Here is a 26,043-nt window from a genome sequence, read left to right as displayed (position 1 = left end):
AGGGGAAAATAACAATTGAATCAATTTTAGAATACGGCTGTAACTAAAAATGTGGAAAAAGTTAAGGGGTATGAATACTTTCTGAAGGCACTGTAGGTAAGCTCCATTTGGGATTGGGAACGTTAGAGGGGATCGCTCCCTTCAGTACAAAATGATGATGCTACATGGAGCAGATCTCACACGTCACGCAGTTCACAGGTCTCTGTAGTTTCAAGATAAAAAAGACAGCCCTAACAGGAGTCCTTAGAACCCTGTTGAGTTTGAAGTCTAATGGACAGATTCTTTGACATTTAAGAAAGGAAAAAGTGTTAGACAATGGATAGCCTACGATAATCAATGTTTCGACCTTGTTTGTTTGCGAGCACCACTGAACCGTGCGTATGCTCCTTTGTCATCCACAGGTAGGCACAGCGGCTTCTGCTATTGCTTTGTTGAGGTTCTGATGCTTGATGGTGCCCAGTGACCATGGCCAACAAGATCAAACCCTCTTACATAACAAGCCCTTAGCCCAATTGAATAAAACCTGGTTTCTGGGGCAAGTCAAAACCTGTTTGAATGATCATGTAGTTCACTTTCATTTTAACATTGCGTCAATGACGACACGAATCCAAAACATGAATTCTTGCAGCACAAGAAGAAAAAGGGTTGGAAGCACCAGCAAGTCATATTGTTTGATGATATTCTGTTCAAAGTAGAAAAAAAATCCATGTTGATGACCAGAAAACCATGTTCGATGTGTCCACAATAAACTAACATACTGCACTTTCACTAGTTTCAGAGGGACTGTGGAACAATGGAACCCTGAGATATTCAATCTTTCGAATGGCTGTGTGACTGGAATGCCATGTCCAGGGTCATCTTAATAAAAAAATAAAACATGTTAAAACTTTTTGCAACAGGAAACTGAAAATGTGCAGGTAGCCCCTCCCGGTTTCATTCCGCTCCCTTCCATTTGGTGCCTAATGAACATGACCCAGGGCTCTAAAACAACAAACATCCAGAGCCACAACTAAAGCAGCTACCAGTCACAAGTTTAACCCCACCTTCGCAACACCCAACAAACACAATCACTTGTTGCAACCCTTACACTCCAATGGAAATCCTTCCCAAAATAATATCAAAGAATACCTGGATACCTCTTCGGGAGAGCGGAGTGGCTTTGGCTCTGTTTTAAAAGGACGGGAGGAATCAAGGATTTGACAGCTTCTACACTTTTAAGACAGAGCCTAAGTGTTATATAGAAATACAAATATAGCAATATATCTGGGTTTTTTTCTTTCCCAAAAATAGGTATTAAAGTATTAAATACAGATGGTTTTGTTTGACATATGTTACATGGATGTTTTTCCGGGGTCAGGGCAGATTGTAGTGAAGGAGGAAGGTGGGAGGGGGCGGATTGGGGGTGTGGTGGTGGCTGCTTCTTGATCAACGAAAAGTTAATGCAGTTATGGCAAGGCATGGCCTTAATTATTATTTTTTTCCCTCCTATTTTCCTTTTTTTTTTTTACTTCTCTGTGAGCGAGAGCTGCAATATCCTCTCCAGCTCCTCCTCTTCCTCCTTCCTCCTCCTCTCCTCCTCGGCCTGGGCCCGGGCCGACAGCTCCATGGCCATGCGGAGGTCAGTGTCGGGGCTGGAGGCCGAGGTGCCCGAGCTCGCCTGACTCGACGTGGTGTCTCCCAAGTCCACCAGCACCCCCTCTGGGATGCTTCTGGAACAACAGAGGGATATGGATATAGTCTGAATATAATGTATGTGCTAACTGGAAGTCACTTTGGACAAAAGTGAAAAGTGTAGATAATGATATGCATGAATACTTGATGTACCCGTCACTCTGGCTGCTGAGTATGGGGTCTGTGAGGTCACCATTGGCATCCCCCCAGGTCACTTCCTAGAGGACAAAACAAAAAGGTGGAGTTAGCGAGGTGAAACTCTTGGCACGTCACAGATAAAACTTGCATAAATGTAACGGACAGAGTTCCCTATTCCTTATGTCAGACAATAATATCGTTTCCACGCAATCCATTCTATCTGGAAGTTTTACAACATTGCAGCTTCCTGAACAGACCGACGAACACTAAGGCGGATGGCCGTGAGCGGAAGAGGACCAGATAGGGAGTGAAACAGATGAGTAGTGTGTGTGTGGCATCTAGGACCTGTCCCAGGGCTCCACCACTGGACTCCAGCAGACTCTGGTGGATGGCATACTGCAGTAGCTCCTCGTCATGATTTGACACCGGCGTGTGGCGGCTGCCACCCACTCCTCGGTGGCGGTAGTGTGAGGGCACCTCGAACACCGACGGGCACACCTGGAATAGAGGGGGAACTGGGTGGAGGGAACAGTCATACAGAATGATGTTACTGGGTGGCTGTTAATATTGACATTTCAACCAAAAGCGATATGGATAGAAACATTAATATTGGTTGTTCATCTGTTAGATGCAACTGAAGAAATAAGTTTGAAAAATGACTAAATGTGCGATTTGTTTTGTTCAGACCCCACGGGGACGAATGTTTAGACACCCTGGTCAGCGGCATGGGCGTGCTCTGTACCTGAAGCTTCGTCGCAGCCTCCCTCCTCCCTCACCTCCTCCACCTCGGGTGTGGCAGCGGAAGGGGGTGTCTCCAAGGCTTCGCCCGTACTGCATTTGTTGACACTGCCAAATGAAATGCGGGCGTTGAGCACATGGAATAGGGGAATCTCTGTGTGAGAGGAAACAAAGACGGGTCACTCCACGGATCCCATTATCTATAAGCAAACGCCTCTATGGTGGGCTTTTCATTGTGATACCTTATATGTGTATGTGCACTGTATGTATGAAGCGTCTCAGAGTAGGAGTGCTGATTTGGGGTCCGTTTTGCCTTTTAGTTCACAAGGAATAAGGTTATATGGACAGGGTGGACTGATCCTTGATCAGCAGACCACCTCTGAGACGCTTGATACAGTTGTGCTTGAATGAGCTGATTGGCACAAGCATTTTGTGGAAACATTCTCATTTCGTCACGCTGTTCCAGAGGTGTGATTGTACCTATTTTTACAGGGAACCCTGGAGGGAACTTGAGGGTGACAAAATCCCGCAGCCGGGCGAAGTGGGTGCTGGTCCGGGCCATGAGATCGATGATGGGGGTGACCTGCTCCACCAGGGAGAGGGGGTGTTCCTCGCTCATCCACAATGTACCCTTAAACCTGAACACATCAGGGTGGTATTCATTATTGTACACCGTAGCAAAACATTTTGCAACGGAAAATGAAAATAAGAATTTCTTATTGGACAAGTTACGGTAGTCCCTCCTGTTTCAGTCCTGTTTTCTTCTGTTTGGTGCCTAATGAATACGAACCAGAAAACACTCTGATCGTGTTTGAGGGATCAGTTTGAGGAAGCGCAGAATCGCTAATCTTGATCCCATCATGAGTAGTGATTTGTAGATATGGCGATTTGTAGATTATGCACACTGCAAAGTAGTCCCATCTCAATACAACCACCCTTATGCTAAAACCTAAACACCAACACCTTCATATGAACTGAGAGGGAACCTGTTATAAAAACAATCAAGACTTCTGATGACATGAATTCTGATCAGAAAGCCTCACTCTCTCTTGGGTTTTGCAGCATAATTTTCTTACTTCTGGGTTCGGATGGTGAGTTCAATGGGCCGGCCAATGTCTCGGTCTTCAAGGTCAAACGCAGGGTCAAAGTACTCCTCTGGTGTGATGGCGGTGGGGTTGTTGGCTGTCGCGTACTCCAGCGTGAGGTCCTATCCACAATATGACCAGAGTAGAGCATTCTTATTGAAGCCATTATAAACCAAGTTCACCGTTCTTATTGATGTCAATATGAACCGAGACAAAGCATTCTTATTGAAGTCGTTATAAACCAAATAGGCAAGTAAGATTCTGTCTATGTAGGTAATAAAAAAATTGGATGTGATAATCCGCAATAACCTCAAATTCAGGTCTGCTGATCACTTACCCCTTGAGCACTTATCTGCTGCTCCACTGTGCCCAGAAGAGACTCCAGAACATTCCTCTCACCTAGAAGCCAAAAAGAGAGACAATCCACACAAAGTGTTATTGTGTCTGACAGAGCGCTGGTCTCCAACAAGTCCCCTTCTAAACCGAGACAGGTCTCTCTGGGTTATTACACTGCAACTCTGCTTATTAAACACTGAGATAAGGACCATGTCTCTTAGGCCAGAAGTAGTGCACTACGTAGGGAACGGGATGCCATTTCAGATACAGACTAACTTATGTCTCTCTACCACCTCCTTGAGGGATCATAGAGTGTATACTTTTTATTCTAGCCTTCTCCTCATCGGTGAGATGCTCTGTCCTCGTCCGGATCACCACGTTTACATTGTTCACAGTGAAAACCTGCAATGAAAAGAAAAACAACTCGTGCAGTATACCCGCATACTATTCTTCCGTTTACTGAGAATAAAGAAAAATGCCAGCTTTTTTAAAAATAGTTCATCTACTGTAGATCTTGTCAAATTAAAGAAAGGGACTTGCGTAAGGTCAGCAAACCTAGACAAGCAACAAAATAATTCAATATCAACAACACAAGAATGCTTTAATAAATGCACAAACCTTAGCCTCGAAACCATTGACAACTTCCGTTTTGTCACTCCTCCAACCCCAAATCCCAGATTTATTTCTGTGAAAAACAATTTCATGTCACTATAAATCCCGATACAAGTTTACACATCCTTCAACAGACACATTATACTACACAATAGACAAACAAGATAAAGTATGGTTTGGGTCTTGCCTCTCAAAAGCAATGTCCCTGGTGTCCAGAAAGGTATTGACAATGGGCGTGGTCAGCCGCTTGGCCACTTCCTGTTCTGCAGGTTGCATGGAGTCCAGCGTTACGTCTTCTATCTCCCTGGAGATGTCAAAGCGTTCCGTGTCCACCACCTGTTCGTCATGGTTCACCTCCATCAACTCTGTGCAGGCATCTGCCAATGGGCACAAACACACACTATGAAACATACGCCAACAGAGCAAAAGACGAGATAAAAGATGAGGTCTGCTAAAACAGAAGTCAGGAGGACACAGTTGTGTGTAAGCCTCACTCAGGGAAAAAGGGACTCACCATCTCCCCTGAAAATGTAGCTCCGACGACCTCTGATCCAGGTCATGTTCTCGAAGCCTAGCAGAGTGGCGTCCACGCGCAGGCTGGCCCCACTCTTCCAGATCCGACACACGTCACTGGGACAAACCCGGGAAACGAGAGGGACTGGGAAAAGATGGGAAAGCAATGTAAACAACAACGTTACAAACATCCACACATGGCCAATTGTAAAGGAGGATTTTGAAGTAGAACTTACTCCAACTTGTGAACTCCCATTTCATTTCCATGTAGAAATCTGGGGACTGGGGGGGGGATTGAAAAGAGGCTTGAGTTTGCAGTTCTTAGTTTTTTGTGATGAGTGAAACACATTTCAGAGAGGGGAGCAAACAGAGAGAGAGAGAGAGAGAACACCTCACGGATCTTGCTCAGAAGCTCAGGCACTCCTCCCAGAGCTGTAGAGGCTTTGAGGTAGTCTCGCCGCTGGAGCACTAGCTGCACCATCTCTGGGTCGCCGGTGCTGACTGCCTCCTGCAGCACTACACACAAACACATGCTTATGACAAGATATTTTTAACATATAACATACTTCTGTGATAACAATTCTTACTTTTGTATACATTTGTTATGGCCAGCATCAACTAGTAAGCTGTGTGTGTAGTAACAAGAGGTATTGTGTGAAGCAGTGGAAAGAAATAGTGTGTCCCACTACGACTGGAATAGACACCTACTGATTCAAGCGTACAGAGTGTGTGAAATTGTTACGGAAACCCCCAAGGTCAATTTGTGGAAGTGACTTTGATCATACAATTGAAAAACCAACAAATAGACCAATACCAAGGCATGTCAGATGAAGCCATAGCCATATAAATAGTTTGCCAAAGTCATGGTATTAATTAACATTTACATATACGTTTTATTTTATTAATTCCATAAATAAAAAAGACAATATCCAGACGTAAATGTATCATTAGAAATATCAGGAATGTGGCATACTATTTATAGGGCTAATGAAGGCAAAGCACAGAGGTCTGAATTGCAGTATCTCATGGAGGATAGCCGGCCTAACCTGTCCAATTCTTGGCATTCTCTTTGGTAACTTCAGCGCCATGTCTCAGAAGCACTCTCACCGACTCCAGGTGGCCCAGCGACACAGCCAGGTGGAGCGGTGTCCTTCCTCTGGGATCCACAGCCTCAACGTCGTTCTGAGAGAAACAAACAAGCATTGCAATGCCTTCAAAAACAAATAGCCTAGCTACCTAAAGAGAATCTCTCGAGATCGACATAATACACACTGGAAGATATAGCTACACTGAGGAGATTCGATCATCTGGCCCGGGTTACCCAGGTGGGAAAAGTTTGCACCAGGTAAAAAGTGATTGAATTAGATTTCCCCATGGATATTCAGTCTGAAAGAAATCTGCTTACAAACGAGTCCCTACAAGCCAGAATGTTGAATAAAATTATATTTACACTTACTTTACCGGTTGTACATGCTGTTGGTCCTTTTGAGTTGGAGATAGGGTATACACAGGAAAGTGTTGTTTACCCAACTTTTTGCAGCACCGGTAGGTTCTGCCGCTTGTATTTTCAATCTCCTGACGCATTGCACAATATGTAAACAATAGCCAAATGTAACCAAACGTATCATCCGAAGCACGCTTCCTCAATCTGGAAGTGTTAGTAAAATTTGCCAGCTGATTGTGCAGGAGAACATGTGGTTCGGTTTGGCTCGGCCATATTGTGCAAGTGTTTGTGCGAATTGCGTCAGTATTGAAAATAAAAACCGGAAATACAAATCAATATACAGACCAGCATACTGAAGGTCTGATTGATAACGCTTCCCTGTGGATATTTTGTATCAGATTACCTCAGACATAGTGTCAAAATCTGAAGACAACAGGTGAAGTACATTGAAATGGAGTTTGTTCAACATTCTGACTTGTAATGGGACTGTTCCAGAATGCTGAGCCTACATGTTAGAGACGAGTGTATTTCACTCTCCTATTCTAAAAGAGGCTAAATGATGCATTGACCGAGCAGCAGAGATTACTATTCATTTGTGAAGGGCGCTTCTCCCTCACCACTTTTGCACTTCACGGGCCATAGACCGGTTCACAGCGGCTCAGGTTAAAAGAACTCCCTCATTTCCTGTTAATAACAAATACTCAACTGACCACAAAAACATTTAGAATGGGGTAAAGCAACCATATCTTGGGGTTATGATTAGCTGATAATTATCCACTCCACATCTCAATTCTCAGCTAGGTTATTATAGTAGGAAAATACCGTTTCTAAGCTCTTAAGGCGTTTATATTCTTCAAGAATCAGTGGTCAGCCTGTGCCAGATGTCGAACAGTAGGACATAGCCCATGCAAAGTAGCCAGTAGTAACGTAAACAAGGCGGCTAGCTATACTGAATGAAGTGTGTACTGTAGTTAATATGATCAATAATGCAACAGGGCATTCCGTGAACGGTTAAACTGGCAGAGCATACATAGCCTAGGAATTACGCCAATCAAAGTATATGGTTATCCATGTCAGGCCAAGTAGCTAACGTTAGCTATCAAGGTAGCCAAGTTAGTAACATGCTAGCTAGCTTCAGACATTTTGAAGCAGATAAATTTGTAGTTAGGTAGCTAAAGGCGGGAAAACAGAAAAGTACCTATAGCTAGCTCATTGTCCATATTTTGACATAGCTACCTTTGTTGAGTCGTTTTCCAATTTCCTGTAATCATTTTCCCAGACTAAGGAATGTAGTGGAAACTTCACTCTGAAATCTTCGTTGGCCGCGGATAACATCTTCCCCTACTAGTTTAAACTTCTCAATTTATCTAGCCTATATTTACAGCCATGGGCAACCTAAGCTAAACCTTAAAGGTGAAGAAATGTTAATCAATGCACTTCAACAGGATCCATGTCAAATTGTGCTAGCCATAGATAGCCAACTACTACCGAATAAAACTTTTCGAAAAACAAGGAAGTGTCACGTTGAGACTTGTTGTAGGGGTGTTTGAGATAAACTATTTGAGGATAAAGACCAATATAGGACTATATTTATGAATACATATTATTACATGTATATATTTCTTAAATAATGACACGTTTTTAAGTTCAATATTTGCTATAAAAAAAATAAAAAATCCTCGCGAAAATATATATTTTTTCAAGCAAGGACGTGACCATGTTACGCTATGGCCGGGGAAGCGAGGCTTTACTAATTTGTGCCAAATACAAATACTTTTTCGTACATATAATTAAAGTATTGTAAATATAGAAAGCTACTTCAAGTAGTGCATATTTGCGCAATTAAACTGCAAATCAATGACAACAATTCATGTGATCATGTTTACCATCGACGTCACATCCCTTTACCGCAACAACAAGCACTTACGAAGGTCATGGTTAGAAGGGATCCAGCTTTTGTCAAATGGACGTCAAAAGTGTTTTATTTATTTTCTTTTTTATACTGAACAAACATATAAACACAACAATTTCAACGATTTTACTGTTACGGTTCATATAAGGAAATCAGTCAATTTAAATAAATTAATTAGGCCCTAATCTATGGATTCCACATGACTGAGCATGGGCGCAGCCATCGGTTGGTCTGTGAGGGCAAAGGCTCACCCACTCGGGAGCCAGGCCTAGCCAATCAGAATGAGTTTTTCCCCACAAAAAAGGTCTTTACTACAGACAAATACTTTCATCAGCTGTCTGGGTGGCTGGTCTCACACCATCCAGGAGGTGAATAAACTGGATGTGTTAGGTCCTTGACTGGCGTGGTTACAATTGGTCTTCGGTTGTAAGGCCGGTTAAATGTACTGCCACATTCTCTAAAACAACGTTGGCTTATGGTAGAGAAATTAACATTAAATTCAGAGAATGAACAGCTCGGATGGACATTCCTGAAGTCAGGATGCCAATTGCATGCTCCCTCAACATTGGGTTGTGTGACAAAACTGCAATTTTTATTTATTTTTATTTTAGTTTTTTTACTGTCTCCAACAAAAGGTGCATATGTGTAATGATCATGCTGTAATCACTTTCTTGATATGCCACACATGTCCAGTGGATGGATTATCTTGGCAAAGGAGAAATTCTCACTAACAGGGATGTAAACACATTCGTGCACATTTCTGAGAAATATGCTTTTTGTGCATATGGAAAGTTTCAGGGAACTTTTATTTCAGCTCATGAAACATGTGACAAATACTTTGCATGTTGCGTTTATATTTTTTTGTTCAGTATAGCAAACCCCAACTTTTTCCCAAAACCTTATCTAATTATCCTAACCTGTTACATTCATTTTCCTAACCTGCTACATAACGTCAAATCTGAAATGAATTTGACAAAATCTGGAAGCCTTCTAGCCATGACCACTGAACAACTAGCTAATAGCAAAGATGGTGGATAAATGAAAATAGTTCTACAATTGAAAAATATATAAATGCCGGTGTACTTAAGGGGTGGCTCTCCCGTAGACACCAATGTGATAGCAGCTGGGACTGGTCTACTTAGTTAATTGACTTCCACTGAAACAAATGAGGGAGTAAGATGTCTCGCTTCCTGTTCCGTCTACTTGTACTACAGTATTACTAGCAGAGAGGGAAGGGGAAGCTAGACACCCCACTCGCTGTTTTTCTTCTTCTGTTTCAATGAAAGTCAATTAACTAAGTAGACTAGACACAGTTGCTATTACATTGGTGTATATGGACACGCCGAGTTAAGTAGCCCGGAATTGACCATTTTTGTCAATGGTAAACGGCCTGAGTGAACTATCTTAATTTATCCATCATCTTTGGTACTAGTTTGCGCAAATCTTTGTCACACTACCAGTTTACAATCTATTTTTTTAAATTAAACGAAGGTCAGTAGATGACTAGTCGTTTAACATTGGGCGACTGCCGATTGACCACAATCTACCAAGTATGTTTTATGTAGTGTTTACTGCTGTCCACGGATAATTCGTAACCACTCGGCTACATGGTTTTAACTAGTTACCACAGCCAACAAAATTGGCTATATCGTAAAAATTCATGAAAACAAAAATTTGCTTTTGGGTCTTCAATCGAGGTTAGGGTTGGGTATAAGGTTAGCATTGTGATTATGTTTTGGTTTAAAATCAGATTTTTAGAGGATATATTTGAGAAATAGACGAGGTTTGACTCTGGCTGGAGTAACTAGTGAAAATCCGGCTACAGACCACTTGCGGCAAGAGTTTCCTTCCTGACAATCGCAGCTGCTTGTTGTGCGAAGGCTAGCTAGTGGTAGCTTGGTTGGGGCAAGAAACTAAGATTGAAGAGGAAACTATTTTGCTCCTCGCCAATCAACTGCTTTTTTAAACAACTGGTCATATGTAATTCGCTTAGCTAAATTCTTCCCAGTTATCAAATGAGTATAGAAGCACATCAATTCCCTTGACTTTTTAAAGGCCTTTTTTCCCCCTCTTCAAATGATGTCTAAACGATTAAGGAATAGTGAGGTTTGCGCGGATTGCAGTGTCCCAGGTAAGTCACTTACTGATCAAAGGTGGGTAGCTAGCCAAGCCATACATCATCCAGGCAGAATACTTCTATTAACATGGCTAATATATCTATCTATCAGCAATTACTTGTTAGCTTACTTGCTAGCTAGCAAGTAATAGCTGATAGATCTATTTGTATGGCTTGGCTAGCTTCTAGCTACCCAGCGTTGATCAGTAAAATAGTTGATTTTTGAAGCTAGCACTGAGCTCAAACGTAAGCATGCGACTAGGTTAAGTAAACTAGCTAGTTATGACAGTTTTACAAGCGCTGTCTTCTCTCTACGAAGCCAACATTATCAACTACAGTGTAAAATGTAATTACTACTGGGTCATTGGTTATAAAATAAACCATCAAGCTATCTCCCGAGTCCTTGCGTGAGTCATGCAAGTCTGCATGATGTGATCATGGTGCGGTTATTCCAATGTAGTGGTGTTTTGATTTTGCAGGAATAGCCATTTCAAATACGATTTCCTGTCAAAGGGCTGCCACAATGTTTTTAATCGGGTTGGCAAGCGAAGTAATATGTTCAGTTTCAGACAGGCCATTGTCTCTTAGTCTCCGTTTAAGTTAGGGCATGCAAATCTCCTTTCTCATCTGCCAAGGTAAAATGTGTATGACATGGGATACAGACAACAATCAAGTCTCTTTCTGCTATAAAATATCTGAAGAAGGTTACAATGTGGTGTAGTTCAGTGTGTTTGCCCTTTTGCACATCTGATTGTGGCACTTTAGTGGTGTTGGTTGTCTTCCTGTGTCTGTCTGTCTGGCTGCATGCTTCTGAAGAGTCATGCCAGAGGGGACAAGAATTTGCTCCTTGGTCATGATTTTAGATTCTACTACCTAGAGGTGCTTCCCTTCAATTGCCTTCTGGTCTGAGTTTTGACAAGAGTACAACAGCTGACCAGGTACACACTGCTTCCACATCTGAACTGGGTCCCCTAGTTACCACCTCACACTGCTGTTCATTTTGGGGAAATTAACCAACTGTCAACCTGCGATTTTAAGAATGATGCTGGTGTGCCGTCCAATTTGATGTTGTCACTCCACTAAGAGGCTCTTTATCAGTGGTTAGTAAAGAAAATCCACTACGAGCTCATCCAACATGTGTAGAAGTCATATAACGTCCTGCTTCGCTGTGAGAGATTTAGGCTAAGTGTTATGAGGGTTGTTTTGCATAATGTTTAGACTATTTCGTACAGGAATGACGTGATGTCTAATGAGCACAGGAAGAAAAACAGGATGTTGAGTGAATTGACTGGATGCTGAGGATGCAGTGAGAATTGTGGCTATTGTATTTGACTTAGTATAAAATGTGCCTCACCTATTTTTGTACTCTTCTTCCACTGCTCTCAGTAGGTTCTTCTATCATAGGGAGTTTTAAATCAGTTTAGGCCTATTGAACAAGCATCTGCACATTTCCTTTTTGTGAAATATTTGTCTAAAACATTTTTTTTTTTTTTTAAACATGGTGGTTAGATGTAATTTGTCAGTGGTTGATGTTCTTAGTTAAAAGAGGAACACTGCTTGGTTAGAATATTGGATATCCTTGTTGGGAAATAGGCCTAACCTAATTATTGTGACAATAAGTAGTCCTAGCTGTATGTAGTCTTGTCTTATTGGCTCTCTCTCAATTGAACCTGGGGACAAGGTTAAGCTGTATACATTAGCCTAGGGTCATTTTGAAGTAGGCTAGCCCATACCAACCTGTTCCCAATGGAATTCCCCACACTTCAATTCATTCACTTTTTGACAGCACCAATTTTGATTAAAAAAAGGATACATTTAAATAGTCTAGTTAACTGTTTAACAGTCTTATGGCTTGGGGGTAGAAGCTGTTCAGGGTCTTGTTGGTTCCAGACTTGGTAGAATGGTACTGCTTGCCGTGCAGTAGTATAGAGAACAGTCTATGACTTGGGTAGCTGGAGTCTTTGACAATTTTTAGTACCTTCTTCTGACACCACCTGGTATAGAGCTCCTGAGTGGTGCAGCGGTCTAAAGCACTGCATATCAGTGCTAGAGGTGTCACTACAGACCCTGGTTCGATTCCAGGCTGTATCACAACCGGCCATGATTGGGAGTCCAATAGGGCGGCGCACAATTGGCCCAGTGTCGTTCGGGTTTGGCCAGGGTAGGCCATCATTGTAAATAAGAATTTGTTCTTAACTATCTTGCGTAGTTAAATAAAGTAGAGGTCCTGGATGGCAGGGAGCTCAGCCCCAGTGATGTACTGGGCTGTACGCACTACTCTCTGTAGCGCCTTGCGGTCGGATGCCAAATCTTTTCAGCCTCTTGAGGGGACGTGTGTGTGGACCATGATCATTTCTTAGGGATGTGGACACTGAGGAAATTGAAGCTCTCGATATGCTCCACTACAGCCCCGTCAATGTGGATGGGGGTGTGCTTGGCCCTCCATTTCCTGTAGTCCACGATCAGCTCCTGTCTTTCCGACGTTGAGTGAGGAGTTGTTGTCTTGGCACCATGCTAACAGGTCATTGACCTCCTCCCTATACAGGCCTACCACTGTTGTGTCATCTGCAAACTTAATGATGGTGTTGGACTCGTGCCTGGCCATGCAGTCATGAGTGAACAGAGAGTACAGGAGGGGAGTGAGCACGCACCCCTGAGGGGCCCCCGTGTTGAGGATCGGTGTGGCGGATGTGTTGTTGCCTACCCTCACCACCTGGGGGCGGCCCGTCAGGAAGTTCAGGATCCAGTTGCAGAGGAGGTGTTCAGTCCCAGGGTCCTGAGCTTAGTGATGAGCTTGAAGGGCATTATGGTTTTGAATGCGGAGCTATAGTCAATGAACAGCATTCTCACGTAGGTGTTCCTCTTGTCCAGGTGGAAGTGGGCAGTGTGGCATGCAATAGAGATTGTGTAATTTTTGGATCTGTTGGGCTGGTATGCGAATTAGAGTGGGTCTTTGATGGTGTTGATGTGAGCAATGACCAGCCTTTCAAAGCATTACATGGCTACAGATGTGAGTGCTACGGAGTGATAGTCATTTAGACAGGTTACCTTGGCATTTTTGGACACCGGTATTATGGTGCTCTACTTGAAACATGTAGGTGTTAGACTGGGTCAGGGATTGGTTGAAAATGTCAGTGAAGGGTCTTGCCAGCTGGTCAGCGCATGCTCTGAGTACGCATCCTAGTACCCTCCTAGTAATCTGTCAATCTTAACCTGTTTTAAAGTAGGGCTGGGCGACATGGCAAAAATGTCCTATCGCGGTATTTAAATTGACGGTATGACTGTATTTATGTTTTTGAATAATAAAAGTTATACATTTTCTATGAGTAGTGCGTGTCCATAGGGTGGCAACACATACATTCTATGTGATTTCAATGGGTCTTTCTACATTCTGATTGTTTTATACTGTTCAATTCAACTTCAACCTAAAATAATTGATCCTTTTCTGCATTTCCTGAGCTCATTTGAGATCATTTCCACACTGCCATGCACGATTATGGGCAAACAATTTAGGTCTTATTTTTAACCAAATATTGCAATTGTGATTTAGAGCCAAACTCTTGTAGAAATCATGGAAATAGTTAGAATATAATAGTCGGCACTTAGTGTTGTTTGACATGACAATGAATGGAAATGCCAGGGAGGAGTTATTGTGACAGGGTAGGAATGTTTCCTAGGAGGCCCTAGAATCTTTGGCTACATTACATTTTTTTTTGTCTTAGCTACTTCATGTAGCTAACATATTCATGCTTCGCGTATTCCTCTTTGATTTTGAAGGCACTGTTGCACAAACAGCATGTTGATTTAGGTCTGCAGTATCACTGGTATTATCAGGCTGTATAGCTAGTTACGTTTGCTCTGACTCAGTACATTTATTAGTTAGCTAGCTAACTAGCAATTAACATTACCTGCTGACACGATTTAGGCCCAACTTGCTAAGAAAAGACAAACTAGCTGTTTGCAGATATAAAATAATAGTGTAATTTTAGAATGCTAGTGGATTTATATTAAGAAGCAAAGTGAAAACAGCGTCGTTGTCATCAACATTGTTGCATGTGCTGCGTTGACCATGCAGACTGAACACAAGTGTCTCGTGGTCGAGGAACAACATGCACTCCTTGAGTGGCAGGGGTCGGGGCTAGGTTTGTGTGGAAAGCGGCGTGGAGAGAGATGACTCAAGTAGTGGAGTAAACTGTAAAAATGGATGTTACATACGGCATCTCACATTTAACAAATCAAAAATTCAAATACCGTTATATAAGGTCAATTTAAAACCCAAACCAGTCCGTGCATCAATACCGGTATTCCGCCCTAGTTTAAAGGTCTTACTGACGTCAGCTATGGAGAGCGAGATCGCACTGTTGTCTGGAACAGCTGGTGCTCTCATACATGGTTGTGTTGCTTGCCTCGAAATGAGCATAGAAGAAATGTAGATGGTCTGGTAAGCTTGCGTCATTGGGCAGCTCTCTGCTGGGTTCCCCTTTATAATCTATGATAGTTTGCAATCCCTGCCACATCTGACGCACGTCAGAGCCGGTGTAGTAGGATTCGATCTTTGTCGTAGCGGGATTTCTTATAAGCATCCGGATTAGTGTCCCGCTCCTTGAAAGCGGATGCTCTAACCTTTAGCTCAGTGAGGATGGTGCCTGTAATCCATGGCTTCTGGTAGGGATATGTACGTACGGTCACTGTGGGGATGACGTCGTTGATGCATTTTAATAATGAAGCCGGTGACTGATGTGGTAAACTCCTCAATGTTATCGGATGAATCCCGGAACATATTCCAGTCTGCGCTTGCGAAACAGTCCAGTAGCTTAACATCCACTTCATCGTACCACTTACGTATTGAGCACGTCACTGGTACTTCCTGTTTTTGAGTTTTTCTTGTAAGCAGGAACCAGGAGGATAGCGTTATGGTCAACTTTGCCAAATGGAGGTTGAGGGAGAGATTTGTATGCATTTCTGTGTAACGATGATCTAGAGTTATTTCAACTCTAGTTGCACATGTGACATGCTGGTAAAAATGAGGTAAAATAGATTTCAGTTTCCTTGCATTAAAATCACCGGCCACTAGGAGCGCCGCCTCTGGATGTGCATTTTCTTGTTTGCTTATGGGCCTATAAAGCTCGTTGAGTGCGGTCTAGATGGCAACATTGGTTTGAGGTGGTAAATGGACAGCTATGAAAAATATAGATAAACTCTCTTGATAAATAGTATGGTTTGCAGCTTATCACGAGGTATTCTAACACAGGCGAGCAAAACCTTTAGTCTTCCTTAACATTAGAGACTGCGCACCAGCTGTTGTTAACAAAGAGACACACACCTCCCCCTTAACCTTACCCGAAGCTGCCGTTCAGTCTTGATTATGCATAGAAAAAAACAGCTAGATGTATAATATCCATGTCTTTGTTCAGCCACAACTCCAAAGTGCTCAGAAAGTGACTTTTTGGACCTGAATGGCAAAACCATTAAAGAGATAAAGATGCTCGAAGTTGACCCATTTTGCATACCCGGTTGGCAAGCTTTTAAATTATATTAAAGTCGACAGTGTATCTTTTCCAGTGATGAAGACATGGATCTCTCGTGGTGGGGTATGCAAAATGAGTCAACTTTGAACACCTTTATCTCTGGAATGTTTTGGCATTCAGTTCCAAAAAGTCACATTCTGACCATTTCTTCCATGGGCAAATAAATGCGGTAAAAAAGGTTTCTAATGGATTTACCCCAATGTATTTACCAACAGATAGGGTTACCACTCACTGCAGTTCATTACATCCATTTCAGCATATTTCTATATCCAATTCTCTGACCATCACAATGAATTGGTCGAGGTCCCTCCCTCCCAACACCAGTTGGCCTGGACTGCCCCTCTGTGGGGCTGTTACCAGTTGTTGACTGGGCTTGACAACACCCATCTCTCACTGGATAGGAAGACGAAGAGACAAACAGAACTCCGGCGCCCAAGTGGCGCAGCGGTCTAAGGCTTCTGCATCGCAGTGCTAGAGGCGTCAATACACACCCTGGTTCGATCCAGGGCTGTATCACAACCGGCTGTGATCGGGAGTCCCATAGAGCGGCACAAAATTGGCCCAGTTTCGTCTGGCTTAGGGGAGGGTTTGACCGGGGTAGGACATCTATTGTAAATAAGATTTTGTTCTTAACTGACTTGCCTAGTTAAATTAAAAAAAGAACGGTGGAGCAGGTGTCGCAGCCTGGTCCTCAGCCCATGTCCCCCTCCTCTCCCCCCTCCCCTAACACACTCTCTCTCTCACTTCAGCTGTCGCCAGGAAGACGTGACAACCCCACTGCCACTCATTTGCAATTTGCCTGTCTGTATATGAGTTGCAATTTTGTTTGTTAGTTTGTCGGTCAATCTGGCAGCCAACCAACAGTGTATGTCAGTTAAACTCAGTCATTTTAGATGTTATGATTGCTCCCGTTATGTCAATAGCCTATAAATTGGTCAGTGTAAGTTGAGCTAGCAACATTTAGCTCAATAGAATGCCACAAACAGTATTTTAAGCTAACACACTGACACCAATTTTGTATTTAGTCATCCATTGCAGTACTCGCCAAAATTCTTGACTGAAGGTTCTACATCTCTATATTGAACCACAAGGAAGTGAAAGAGCAAGTCACCCACGGAAGGTGAACGTCTAATCTCAAAACATACACTGAACAAAAATATAAACACAACATGCAACAATTTCAAAGTTTTACTGAGTTACAGTTCATATAATGAAATCAGTCAATTGAAATACATTTATTAGGCCCTAATCTATGTATTTCATGACTGGGAATACAGATATGCATCTGTTAGTCACTAATACCTTAAAAAAAAAAGTATGGGCGTGGATCAGAAAACCAGTCAGTATCTGGTGTGACTACCATTTGCCTCATGCAGCACGACACATCCCCTTCGCATAAAGTTGAGCAGGCTGTTGATTGTGGCCTGTGGAATGTTGTCCCACTTCTCTTCAATGGCTGTGCGAAGTTGCTGGATATTGGCGGGAACTGGAACAGGTTGTCGTACACATCAATCCAGAGCATCCCAAACATGCTCAATGGGTGACATATCTGGTGAATATGCAGGCCATTTTCAGCTTACAGGAATTGGGTACCGATCTTTGCGATATGTGGCTGTGCATTATCATGCTGAAACATGAGGTGATGGCGGCGGATGAATGGTACGATAATGGGACTCAGGATCTCGTCATGGTATCTCTGTTCATTCAAATTGCCATCGATAAAATGCAATTGTGTTCATTGTCCATAGTTTATGCCTCCCATACCATAATCCCGCTGCCACCATGGGGCACTCTGTTCACAACGTTGACATCAGCAAACCGCTCGCCCACACGACGCCATACACGTTGTCTGCCATCTGCCTGGTACATCTGAAACCGGAATTCATTTGTGAAGAGCACACTTCTCTCCAGCATGCCAGTGGCCATCAAAGGTGAGAATTTTCCCACTGGAGTCGATTACGATGCCAAACTGCAGTCAGGTTAAGACCTTGGTGAGTACGACAAGCACCCAGATGAGCTTTCCCGAGACAGTTTGTTTGTGCAGAAATGATTTGGTTGTGCAAACCCACAGCTCCCTCAGCTGTCCAGGTGGCTGGTCTCATACGATCCTGCAGGCGAAGAAGCCGGATGCCGAGGTCCAGACTACTGGGCTGGTGTGGTTACACATGGTCTGCGGTTGTGAGGTCGGTTGTACGTACTGCCAAATTCTCTAAAATGACGTTAGCGGTGGCTTGTGGTAGAGAAATTAACATTAAATTCTCTGGCAACAGCTCTGGTGGACATTCCTGCAGTCAGCCCTCAACTTGAGACATCTGCATTGTGTTTGACAAAAGTGCACATTTTAGAGTGGCCGTTTGTTGATCATGCCGTTTAAGCAGCTTCTTGATATGCCACACCTGTCAGGTGGATATACGCATTTTGTGCGTAAGGAAAATTTCTGGGATCTGTTATTTCAGCTCAAGAAACATGAGACCAACACTTTACATTTTGCCTTCATATTTTTGTTCAGTATTTTTATAAACTGGTTTAGAAGGGAAACCACAGCCTAGTCTATTTAGTTTGACTCTAGGGCTCAGTTGTAGAGAATACAGAGAGTTCTCTAAATGGAGATGCAGATCACTTGATCACTTCTTTCCTTGGGCTTATGGGGTCACATGAGGAGATTGCATGCCTGGAGCGTTGAGGCAGTCCTCGTGTTACTTCTGTTGCCCCCTACCTTAAAGGAAGCTTGCCTTCTATTGGTTTCAATTGACAAATAAAGATGTGTTTGCTGTTACTTTACCAGCAGCACGGTATGCACAAGTTCAAACAAGTTTCATTTCTCTCTGCAGTTAGCGATCCTCTTTGAAGCCCTGTGTGATCTACGCTGAATGTCTCTTGCACAGTCCTTTTGTCATTATATCCACTCAGACCCCTGCAATACACCATGAGCCTAGAATGAGACTACCATCCCCATATATTGGTTTGTGGAGTGCACATGCCTGTGAAGTGCATATATTTTGTGGCTGGTTGTACGGAAGTCAGTGAAAGAGGAAATGTCTCTTTTGTTCTCTCAGCTACAAAACATAAGAGGACGAGATGTTGGTGCAGTCTCTTCGACACTGTCCATATATGGAAGTGTGTGGTTTAACTTCCCCTTTGCATTCTGCATGACGTCACTACCTAAATGTAGTGAACTGGGGGTTGCACAGTTTAGGGTTAAATATGTGTGTGTATGTATGTATGTATGTATGTATGTATGTATGTATGTATGTATGTATGTGTGTGTATATGTATATATATGTGTGTGTGTGTTTAACCCTAAACTGTGTATGTGTGTGATATATATAATGTATAGGCCTATACACTCAGTGGCCAGTTTATTAGGTGCACCCATCTAGTACTGGGTCAGACCCCCCTTTGCCTCCAGAACAGCCTGAATTCTTTGGGGCATGGAAACGTTGCTCAATTGGTATCAAGGGACTTAACGTGTGCCAGGAAAACATTCCACACACAGTTACACCACCGCCACCAGTCTCGTTTTGCCCATTTTAACGTTCAATCAAACAGTAACTGGATGCCTGCATGGCTGCTTTATATAGCAAACCACTGCCATGTGACTCACTTTCTGTAGGAGCAAACCATTTTTGTGAACGGGATGGTATACCTAATAAACTGGACACTGAGTGTATATGGGAGCTATTTGCTATTTCTTATTACTAGCATTGTAATTTCAGTGCATTTGGATAGTATTCAGACCTCTTCCCCCTTTCTATATTTTGCTACGTTACACCCTTATTCTAAAATGAATTCAATAATTGTTTTTCCTTATCAATCTACACACACTACCCAATAATGACAAAGTGAAAACATTGTTTTTGAAATTTTGCCCATTTATACAAAATTAAAAACAGATGCCTTATTTACATAAGTATTCAGACCCTTTGCTATGAGACTCGAAATTGAGCTCAGGTGTATCTTGTTTCCATTGATCATACTTGATGTTTCTACAACTTGATTGGAGTCCACCTGTGGTAAATTCAATTGATTGGACATGGTTTGGAAAGGCACACACCTGTCTATATAAGGTCCCACAGTTGACAGTGCATGTCAGAGCAAAAAACCAAGCCATGAGGTCGAAGGAATTGTCCGTAGCACTCTGAGACAGGATTGTGTCGAGACACAAATCTGGGGAACAGTACCAAAACATTTCTGCAGCATTGAAGGTCCCCAAGAACACAGTGGCTTCCATCATTCTTAAATGGAAGAAGTTTGGAACCACTCCTAGAGCTGACCAAAGACCCGATGGTCACTCTGACAGAGCTCCAGAGTTCCTCTGTGGAGATGGGAGAACCTTCCAGAAGGATAACCATCTCTGAAGCACACCACCAATTAGGCCTTTATGGTAGAGTGGCCAGACGGAAGCCATTCCTCAGTAAAAGGCACATGACAGCCTGCTTGGAGTATGCCAAAAGGCACCTAAAGGACTCAGACCATGAGAAACAAGATTCTCTGGTCTGATGAAACCAAGATTGAACTCTTTGGCCTAAATGCCAAGCGTCACGTCTGGAGGGAACCTGGCACCATCCCTACGGTGAAGCATTGTGGTGGCAGCATCATGCTGTGGGGATGTTTTTCAGTGACAGGAACTGGGAGACTAGTCAGGATCGAGAGAAAGATAAATGGAGCAAAGTACAGAGATCCTTGATGAAAACCTGCTCAGGACCTCAGACTGGGGCGAAGGTTCACCTTCCAACAGGACAATGACTTTAAGCACACAGCTAAGACAACACAGCAGTGGCTTCGGGACAAGCCTCTGAATGTCCTTGAGTGGCCCAGCCAGAGCCCGGACTTGAACCCGATCGAACATCTCTGGAGAGACCTGAATATAGCTGTGAAGCGATGCTCACCATCCAGCCTGACAGAGCTTGAGAGGATCTGCAGAGAAGAATGGTAGAAACTACCCAAATACAGGTGTGCCAAGCTTGTAGCGTCATACCCAAGAAGACTCGAGGCTGTAATCACTGCCAAAGGTGCTTCAACAAAGTCCTGAGCAAAGGGTCTGAATACTTAAGTAAATATATATGTTTATATGCATTTGCACAATTTTTTTTTGTCTTTGTCATTATGGGGTATTGTGTGTAGATTAATGCCGATTTAATTTTTTTTTATAAAATAACATTTTAGAATAAGGCTGTAATGTAACAAAATGTGGAAAAAGTCAAGGGGTCGTAATACTTTCCGAATGCACTGCATATGACAGCTGTGGGGGGGGAAAAAACTGTCACAATAAGTTAACTGACCAGACTAGATGCCTCACTCTTATCTGCTATCAGAATAGTGTGCCCCGAGGTTGTCTCCAGGTTACATTAGCCTAAATAGGGTTTCCTTAATCAACAAAGGCATCTAAACAGGACCAGTTAGACCTCAGGCGTATAGGTTCCAAAGGTGTGTCTGGGACGGCTGTGGGATGCCACCAGAATGGAGAGGCTGGGGCCAGAGTGAGTTAGCAGCTGAGTGAGACGTGAAGTGGCCTAGATGCCAAAGGCGGCATGCCAGAGATTTGAATAATGAATGTGAGGAGCAGTGGAAAAACCCAGTCATAAGGAAGGTGTAAGAAACCAAGATAAGCTGTGATTGTGTAAAGGCATCAGCATGCTTCAGTTCGGCTAGGCGAAGACGGCTAGGTGAACCAAACAAGTGTGCTTGGATACTTTCTTAAAAGACCTTTGCTTGAAAAACTATTTGTTTTATTTTTTTTTTAAGTGGCAATTGCACTGTTTGTCCATTTTGAGACGCCGTAGACAGTATACACTTCCTCAAAATAGTTAAGATAACTCAAGAAATCTGTCACTAATTATGACGTTTTTGCTGAGGAGATCTTAGTCACGCAATTTTACATCTAAGATGTTTGTTTGGTGCAGTATTATCAATATGAAAACGAGTCGTCTCTCGTTGACTGACAAAGACTTTACTAAATAACCCTTACCGCTGACCAATCACCGACGAAGGGGTGTAGACTTCGGATACCGACTCCGGCTTGCCTCAAGAAATAATGTTTTGTGCCTGAACAACCCGAAAAAACCCTTACCGAAGTAAAAAACGAATGAGAACACCACAAAATGTTGTCATGCTATATGCACAAACATCCGAACTGTTTCGGCTGGGAAGCATGTGGATGCCTTAAGTGTTAGCTTGATGATAGATTTCAGAAACTTCTCTGGACTTAAAAGGACACTTTGGGATTTTGGCAATGGGGCCCTAATTCTACTTCCCCAGAGTCAGATGAACTTGTGGAGACCATTTCTATGTTTGTGTCCAGTATGAAGTTAGAGGTAGTTTTGCAAGCCAATGCTATTGAGCGTTAGCACAATGACTGGAAGTCTATTGGTGTCTGGTAGCATTCTAACAGATACCCATAGACTTCCAGTCATTGTGCTAGCGCTAGTTAGCAATGGCGCTAGCGCTGGTTAGCACCTTCTTTCAAACTTCACGCAGAGACATAAAAATGGTATCCATGAGTTCATCTGACTGGGGAAGTAGATAAAGGGCCTTATTACCAACATCCAAAGTATTCCTTTATTAAAGCTTGACTGCTGATGTACTGTAGAATCTAGATGATATTAAAAGTGGCAGTTTGGTCATTTCCATGTAAAAGGACCCATGAGCATTAACATGAAGTGCACGTCAAATTTGGTGTCAAATGAAAGATAAGAGTCCATATGTTTTGAGAAGTTTAGGCGCATATACATTTAGGCACATTGAATATAGCTGCGGTGAGTCCCTGTAATCCTAGATTCAGATCATTCAGGTGAGAAAAAACAACATCACCCAGATAGGCCAGTCGTGTGAGAAACTTGTCATCATGCAAGCGGTCAGACAAGTGAAAATGATGGTCAGTAAAGAACTTTAAGCTCGTCTCTCAATTTTAAAAAAATGTGTCTATTTTGCCCCTTGATAACCAGCGCTTCTGTATGTTGTAAAAGTGTTACATGGTCGCTGCTTATATCATTGCATAGTGCAGAAAAGAGTTCATGGGCCTTGCTTTAACAAAGTTAACCATTTTCACTGTAGTTTCCAAAATGCCTTTCAAGCTGTCAGGCATTCCCTTGGCAGCAAGAGCCTCTCGGTGGATGCTGCAGTGTACCCAAGTGGCGTCGGGAGCAACTGCTTGCACGCGCGTTACCACTCCACTATGTCTTCCTGTCATGGCTTTTGCGCCATCAGTACAGATACCAACACATCTAGACCACCAAAGTCTGCGAAGCAGTAATTGTTTCAAAACTTCTGATGTGTCGTGAAACAGTGTTGTTTGATGAAGGCATTGTCTGTATTAGAGGTCGACCGATTATGATTTTTCAACGCTGATACCGATTATTGGAGGACCAAAAAAAGCCGATACCGATTAATCGGCCTATTATTATTATTTTGAATTATTTTATTTTAATAATGAAGATTACAACAATACTGAATGAACACCTTTATTTTAACTTAATATAATACATCAACATCTATTTAGTCTCAAATAAATAATGAAACATGTTAAATTTGGTTTAAATAATGCAAAAACAAAGTGTTGGAGAAGAAAGTAAAAGTGCAGTATATGCCATGTAAAAAAGCTAACGTTTAAGTTCCTTGCTCAGAACATGAGAACATATGAAAGCTGGTGGTTTCTTTTAACATGAGTCTTCAATATTCCCAGCTAAGAAGGTTTAGGTTGTAGTTACTATAGGAATTATAGGACTATTTCTCTTTGTACCATTTGTATTTCATATACCTTTGACTATTGGATGTTCTTATAGGCAATATAGTATTACCAGATTAATCTCGGGAGTTGATAGGCTTGAAGTCATAAACAGTGCAATGCTTGAAGCACAGCGAAGAGCTGCTGGCAAATGCAGTAAAGTGCTGTTTGAATGAATGCTTACGAGCATGCTGCTGCCTACCACCGCTCAGTCAGACTGCTCTATCAAATCATAGACTTAATTATAATATAATAACACCCAGAAATTCTTTCAGTGAAATATGGAACCGTTCCGTATTTTATCTAATGGGTGGCATCCCTAAGTCTAAATATTACTGTTACATTGCACAACCTTCAATGTTATGTCATAATTATGTACAATTCTGGCAAATTAATTACGGTCTTTGTTAGGAAGAAATGGTCTTCACACAGTTTGCAACGAGCCAGGCGTCCCAAACTGCTGCATATTAACTAAATATGCAGGTTTAAAAATATATACTTGTGTATTGATTTTAAAGAAAGGCATTGATGTTTATGGTTAGGTACATTGGTGCAACGACAGTGCTTTTTTTCGCAAATGCGCTTGTTAAATCATCACCCGTTTGGCGAAGTAGGCTGTGATTCGATGATAAATTAACAGGCACCGCATCGATTACATGCAACGCAGGACAAGCTAGATAAACTAGTAATATCATCAACCATGTGTAGTTAACTAGTGATTATGCTAAGATTGATTGTTTTTTATAAGATAAGTTTAATGCTAGCTAGCAACTTACCTTGGCTCCTTGCTGCACTCGCTTAACAGGTAGTCAGCCTGCCACGCAGTCTCCCCGTGGAGTGCAATGTAATCGGCTGTCACAGGATCCAACGAAAGTGGCGCCCCTCCTCGGTCGGGCGGTGCTCGGCGGTCGTCGTCGCCAGCCTATTAGCTGCCACCGATCGTTGGTTCTGTGTCTTTTGGTTTCGTCTGTCTGTTCCGCAACTGTTTTGTGTCTGTCATTAGTGGGGCCTTATTTAGTGTGTGTTTTCAGTTGGGGTTTTGTGCGGGATTGTTGATTGTCCACTCAGGACGGTGGTCCGTGTTTTATTACGGGTTTGTTTCTGACAGTTTCACGAAGAGAGGATTTACCGGGCTGCACCCTGTGCCGCTTATATATATATTTAGTTCGCAATATTGGGAATGTGTTTTTCCCAGGCAGTCTGTCTGTAGCGCCCTGTGCCTCGCGGTTTTTGTTTTGTGTGTCAAATTATTAAAAGGACACTCACCTCCAGCACCTGTCTCCTGCATCTGATTCCTCCTTACACCAGTCCAAGTCAACTGTGACATCGGCCATAAACGGTGTCCAAAAATGCCGATTACCGATTGTTATGAAAACTTGAAATTGGCCCTAATTAATCGGCCAATCCGATTTAAATCGGTCGACCTCTAGTCTGTATAGCTTTTTTTGGCCTTTTCCCCCATCATTGTCCCAGCCATATCCTCAGCAGCAGGAAGAATGAAGTCCTCCACAGTAGTATGGGGCTTGCCTGTCCTAGCCACTCGGTAGCTCACCATATAAGACACTTCTAGCCCCTTCATATTAATGGTATCTGTTGCTTTTATACATGTCTTACTACTCGAAAGTCGTCTTAATTAATTCTCACTCAAACTCCCTTGGATTATTTTTCAAATTGGCATGTTTTGTTTCTAAATGTCTGAGCAAGAGTGAAGGAATCATCCAGTTGTGAGATAGTACTTTCGCACATATAACACACTGTGCCTGAGGAAAGGTACTACTCCCAATATAAGTGAACCCCAAATCAATGTAGTTCTCATCATATTTGCGCCTCTTCGATGGTCCAACGTCCCTGTCTGTTGTTCGGTGCTTTCCTGGGTAAGGGAAATCATAATAGTCTGCAAACTGCAGTTGGGTTCACAAGTTTGGATAGCACAGTAGAGTACAGTAAATTAAAGTAGAGTTACAGTACTGTAGAGTTGAGTACACTAATGTATTGAAATCTACTATACTGAACTATACTCTACTCAGGGTTTCCATTATCCGGTAATAGCCGGCTTTTGTCTGAATAAAAAAAGGGATATATAGAAAAGCCGATTAAATAAATATCGCCGGCCAACTGTCTGGGAGGAGAGGAAATCCCATTGCGAAATAATGCTTTTTAGCTTATTCATTGACGGAAATACCAGTCGATGGAAATACATTTGACTGGTCATGCTTACCCGTCATGC

The 26,043-nt window shown here is 42.6% G+C and overlaps 2 protein-coding genes across 9 annotated transcripts in view; one reads left to right on the top strand and one right to left on the bottom strand.

Moving 5' to 3' along the window:
* Positions 1-1,268: 1,268 nt before the first annotated feature.
* ankrd13a (ankyrin repeat domain 13A) lies at positions 1,269-8,446 on the bottom strand. 2 transcript variants are annotated; one of them, XM_029762272.1, is made up of 15 exons: positions 8,424-8,446; positions 6,140-6,275; positions 5,485-5,609; positions 5,330-5,375; positions 5,095-5,238; positions 4,768-4,957; positions 4,587-4,653; positions 4,289-4,370; positions 3,970-4,031; positions 3,624-3,754; positions 3,028-3,185; positions 2,552-2,701; positions 2,155-2,324; positions 1,825-1,889; positions 1,269-1,709 (listed from the first exon to the last, which is right to left on the bottom strand). In XM_029762272.1, exons 1-15 carry the CDS (start codon positions 8,424-8,426, stop codon positions 1,505-1,507), a joined length of 1,734 nt encoding a protein of 577 aa, XP_029618132.1. In that variant the 5' UTR covers positions 8,427-8,446; the 3' UTR covers positions 1,269-1,504. The 2 variants fall into 2 exon arrangements, with proteins under 2 accessions (XP_029618132.1, XP_029618131.1); XM_029762271.1 differs by lacking the exon at positions 8,424-8,446 and adding an exon at positions 7,774-8,375.
* Positions 8,447-10,120: 1,674 nt separating this feature from the next.
* The window catches only part of LOC115199813 (ARF GTPase-activating protein GIT2), a 32,533-nt gene continuing 16,610 nt past the window's right edge, over positions 10,121-26,043 (top strand). For 2 of the 7 annotated variants that reach the window (XM_029762266.1, XM_029762264.1), the window contains exon 1: positions 10,121-10,580. In XM_029762266.1, the coding sequence (XP_029618126.1) occupies positions 10,526-10,580 (55 nt within the window). In that variant the 5' untranslated portion in view covers positions 10,121-10,525. The remainder of the gene's footprint in view (positions 10,581-26,043) is intronic. The other 5 variants (XM_029762265.1, XM_029762267.1, XM_029762268.1 and 2 more) reach the window with 5 other exon arrangements.

Source organism: Salmo trutta, chromosome 9 (assembly GCF_901001165.1).
Source record: "Salmo trutta chromosome 9, fSalTru1.1, whole genome shotgun sequence".
Lineage (NCBI taxonomy): Eukaryota > Metazoa > Chordata > Actinopteri > Salmoniformes > Salmonidae > Salmo > Salmo trutta.
This window is presented reverse-complemented; position numbering and strand designations above follow the sequence as displayed.

Excerpts from the sequence above, each read along its gene's own strand:
- ankrd13a (XM_029762271.1), bottom strand. The coding sequence starts at position 7,872 with ATGTTATCCGCGGCCAACGAAGATTTCAGAGTGAAGTTTCCACTACAT. Across the intron at positions 6,276-7,773 it reads TGGAAAACGACTCAACAAAG|AACGACGTTGAGGCTGTGGA; the intron begins GTAGCTATGTCA and ends TGTTTCTCTCAG. Across the intron at positions 2,702-3,027 it reads AGGGTTCCCTGTAAAAATAG|AGATTCCCCTATTCCATGTG; the intron begins GTACAATCACAC and ends CCTCTCACACAG.